The 4,077-nt window shown below is 40.2% G+C and overlaps 1 protein-coding gene across 2 annotated transcripts in view; it reads right to left on the reverse strand.

Annotated features, from left to right (window-relative positions):
• The window catches only part of LOC137601712 (nuclear factor of activated T-cells, cytoplasmic 1-like), a 56,342-nt gene extending 53,385 nt beyond the window's left edge, over positions 1–2,957 (reverse strand). For both annotated transcript variants that reach the window (XM_068324070.1, XM_068324069.1), the window contains exon 1: positions 2,578–2,957. In XM_068324070.1, the coding sequence (XP_068180171.1) occupies positions 2,578–2,596 (19 nt within the window). In that variant the 5' untranslated portion in view covers positions 2,597–2,957. The remainder of the gene's footprint in view (positions 1–2,577) is intronic.
• Positions 2,958–4,077: the final 1,120 nt, after the last annotated feature.

A 4,077-nucleotide genomic window follows, 5' to 3' on the forward strand; every position in this document is an offset into this window, starting at 1 on the left:
TCACACACATTCACACACCAGCGAGTGCCTCACTGGAGGCAAGGAGGGTAAAGTGTCTTGCACAAGGGACACAACGACAAACTCGGCGGAAGCAGGAATCGAACTGCCAATCTTAAATCATTGGACGACTTGCTCTACCACTGAGCCACTGCCGCCCTAAAGCCATAGATGCCTTAGATCACATGAAATGATGAATCTATCCCTACATGCAGCATGCTATATTTGTTTTACCACAATGCCGTAGATCACATGAAATGATGAATCTATCACACACCACGTAATACGTGGGTAGGCAGTCTAAAATTAGTTTATGACAGTCTATTTTCAGAGGTGATTATGCGATATGCATCAGACACATTTAATATACCACAGGTGGCCAGTGCTAAATATTTAACAAAGCATTTGAGTCAATCTGAAAAGCTTTTTTTAATTGTTCAGATGCTATTTCAAACACATAAATCAGAAACGTAGCAAAGTTTTAGGAAATAACTGAATGCTAAATGTCAGAACGCACACAGGGCTATTCAAATTATAATAAACTGATTTCTAAAGTATCTACAGTATTGATTATAGTATATATTAGCATTATCACAATGTACAAAATACAGGACATACAAGACCTACCTGTCAGGGATTGATTCTGGACAGCATGGCTGTACTCAAACACAAAGCTGAAATCAAACTCTTCCTCCTCATGCTGGAGACTCATCTCAATCCAACAATTATAGTTTAATCTTAAATTTAACCTTTGTCTCCTCTTGTTCACCTTCCCCTAGTGTTGACCTGATTATAATCTCATGCCCACTCCGCCCAGTACGACACACCTCAGTACTTCAGACCTGACTGAATTTGCCTACCGTTGCAGCTGATGTATGATTTTTTTGAATGTGGGCAGAATTAGTGGATCATGTCAAAATACACTCACTCATTCACATTTGGGCTTCAACTTTTGTGTACTGTGTGACCTTGAAATATATCTTTTCTAAGTTCCATGCATCATGTTTGCTGAACTAAAAGATTTTTATTAGAGATAAAAATTGTCTCAGTCTTGCACTCATGACAAAACTGCCACATTTGCAGCGCATTTAAAATGTGATGCAAGTACAATTTATTTGAAAACCCTTACAGTCGGCAAGCTCTTTTTGCCTCCCATAATTTCTCTCAATTATGCTATTGTGATCAAAACACTCTCCCCACAACCAAACCAGCATTACTAAAAAATGGATGGGTTAATCCAGGGAATTGTGGTCCAGGCTGGGATCAGATTGATGGGACCTCAGGGAGAGATAGGAGGTGGCCCACAGAAGTCATGTGCAGCCTCTGGAACTAAGATCACTGGGGCCACTTAAGGCACATGGCTGACTGTGGGCTGTAGTGGTGGAGAGTTAAGAGTGTGTCTATGTGTCTGAGATTGTATGTGTGATAATTAAGCAGCACTCAGCACATTGAGGAGCTGTGTGTGGTTAAGGACATCTCATTGTCAAGTAAGCTTCTTGGCCTCCTTGAACACACAGATTAAAACTCTCACTCTCTCTCTCCCTCCTCACATACACACAAACACACACACACACACACGCACGCACACACACACACACACACACACACACACACACACACACACACACACACACACACACACGTCTGTTACCAATTATAAGACTTGAACCAAAGGACTGAAATGAATAATAAAGAACCCCCCCCCCGCGCCTGTCTGAAACCTCAAACACAGAATGAGATTCCCAAATCCACAGAAACCCAGTGACATCAGTGCTGGAAGACTTTGTGAATTAACAGAGAGGGTGACTTCTGGTGGACATTATCACATTTTGCAACCATAATGAATGAGCTAAAAAAAAAAAAAAGACACGTTACAGTGGTGAAAGCAGGCTGAATGGTCATCCCGGATCCAGCTCTGTGATCAGATCACAGGTGTTCTTCCTTAGATAACCCTGACCTCTGACCTCATTGTGCATTACAAGACTAGTGATTCTTCATCATCTTTATTATTATTTGAAATTGAAATGAACCGCTTATGAAGAGTAGAGCAGGTGACACCAAAGGTGTGACCCTTCAACATTCTTGCTTGTGGCGAGGAGCTCTAGCAGAAAGTGGAGACACCTAATGGTGTGGATGTGTATGATCCACTCAATATACTGCATGTGGATGAGAGCTAATTTGATGCCTATACAGAGCAAAGATTAAGCCAAAGGTGTCAAGAAAATCATTAAAAACATTTCACAGCTGTTTCTTCTGAATACTTATTTTTATATGTATATCAATGTTATTTAAAACAATGTATTCCCATTCAGTCATCACTTTGTAGATTAACATATTAACAGGTGGATTTATTTATGACTTGCTTTTTATTCATTCATATTTATCAGTTTCTGGTTATGCTGCAGCGCAAAGAAACTAACTCTTTTGACAGAATACCAAATTCCTGACTTGGATTTAAAGCTTCCATTGAAATTACATCATAGCCGCAGCACCTGGTGTCAACACAGGATAAAATCACAAGAGCAGCAAATTCAAATTGGAGCACAAACATTCAGTCAAACTTGAAGGAGTACATTTTACCTTCTTCTGCAGACTTCATTGCGGCGTTCAGGAGTCCCGGCTTGGATTTGACACTGAGGCAGAGAGTATCCTGATTCAACAAGCGATGCGCAACTTTCTCCTTTAGTGAGACTGTGCGTCGCACCGCTGACGGTAATATTGCAAGCGCTAACTTATTTCATACAACGGCAAATAAAAGCATACTTCGGAGGGAAGTTACAACTTAGAGCCACAACGCAGTGGAGTAATAAAAAAAAATAAAATAAAAAAAAAAGATCTTGGGCTGTTGAATGTGGAGACAGGTAAGGCTGCCTGGGAGATCGCGGCTGAGGTGAGTTTGGCTCTCTTCGACCCAATGAAGGTTTTCGAGAGTCTCCCCAGGTCGATGACGCAGCGCGGTTTGTCAGAGGGGCCGGCTCCGGTGCTTTTAAATCTGGAAAACACCCTTCGTCCCGTCAGTGCACCGCCCATTCAGGGATGACGCGACCGGCTTCTGCAACCTCCCGGACCGCCTGATGATGTCTTCTACCCTGGGATCCCATCGCTGGAGGAGGGAACCAAACGTGTGCGGCTGTGTGAGGGAGCGGGAGAGGAGCGGGAAAGATTTGATCCCGCTCTGAAACACACTTGCACAGAAACTTCAGGACATTTCAAATGAGCAATGCCTACTTTTATTGAAACGATTAGTCTTAAAATACTCATACAAACCACGTTGAAAATAGGAAAGTAGAAAATTTCCGTTCAAATTCTGAATCACACGTGAACAATTAATTTGAGTTGGCTGAAATATTTGCCTCTTTATTTTTTTTTCTACGTGTAGTACGGGTCCCTAAAGTTATTTCCTTTGTATTCAAATTTATTGAAAGAAATCCATTTATTTCTCGTTATGGAACTCACCACGGACAAACTCCTCACTCTAGACATTCAAATAAAGTTTACCTGGATGCCAATAGATGTTGGATGCAAAGATTTCCACATGTCTTAATGGCTCTAATACATCAACACAGACTTGTTAAAATGAAATTGTGGTGAAAACCAATATCCTTACTTTTTTCTTACTGCAGATGGCTTCTTCAGAGGACCTGATGATTAACTGCAGCATTATTGGTGGTTTGCCTACTAAATTATATATATATATATATATATATATATATATATATATATATATATATATATATATATATATATATGTACACACACACACACACACACACAAGATAATTTATTATACATTAAATAAATAGCATGTTTCCATATGTATATTTCTGCAGATGACCCTGGCCTTTAACTTCCCTGTTGAGCAGGGGGAGGAATGTGTTGCTGGATAATTGTCTGCTACATCAACAGTAGAGCAGTACACATTCTGATAATGACCTTACTCATGAATGTTGGCAAGCATGTTATTTAACCATTAACTTCATTCAAACATTTGGTGTATCCCCATGATTAAACTCAAAACGCTATCAAATTGTATTCCAAATGTGTTTTCCTTGTGTTCAAGGGAAATATGGTTTCACAGCT

This window comes from Antennarius striatus, chromosome 9, assembly GCF_040054535.1.
Source record: "Antennarius striatus isolate MH-2024 chromosome 9, ASM4005453v1, whole genome shotgun sequence".
Taxonomy (NCBI): Eukaryota; Metazoa; Chordata; class Actinopteri; order Lophiiformes; family Antennariidae; genus Antennarius; species Antennarius striatus.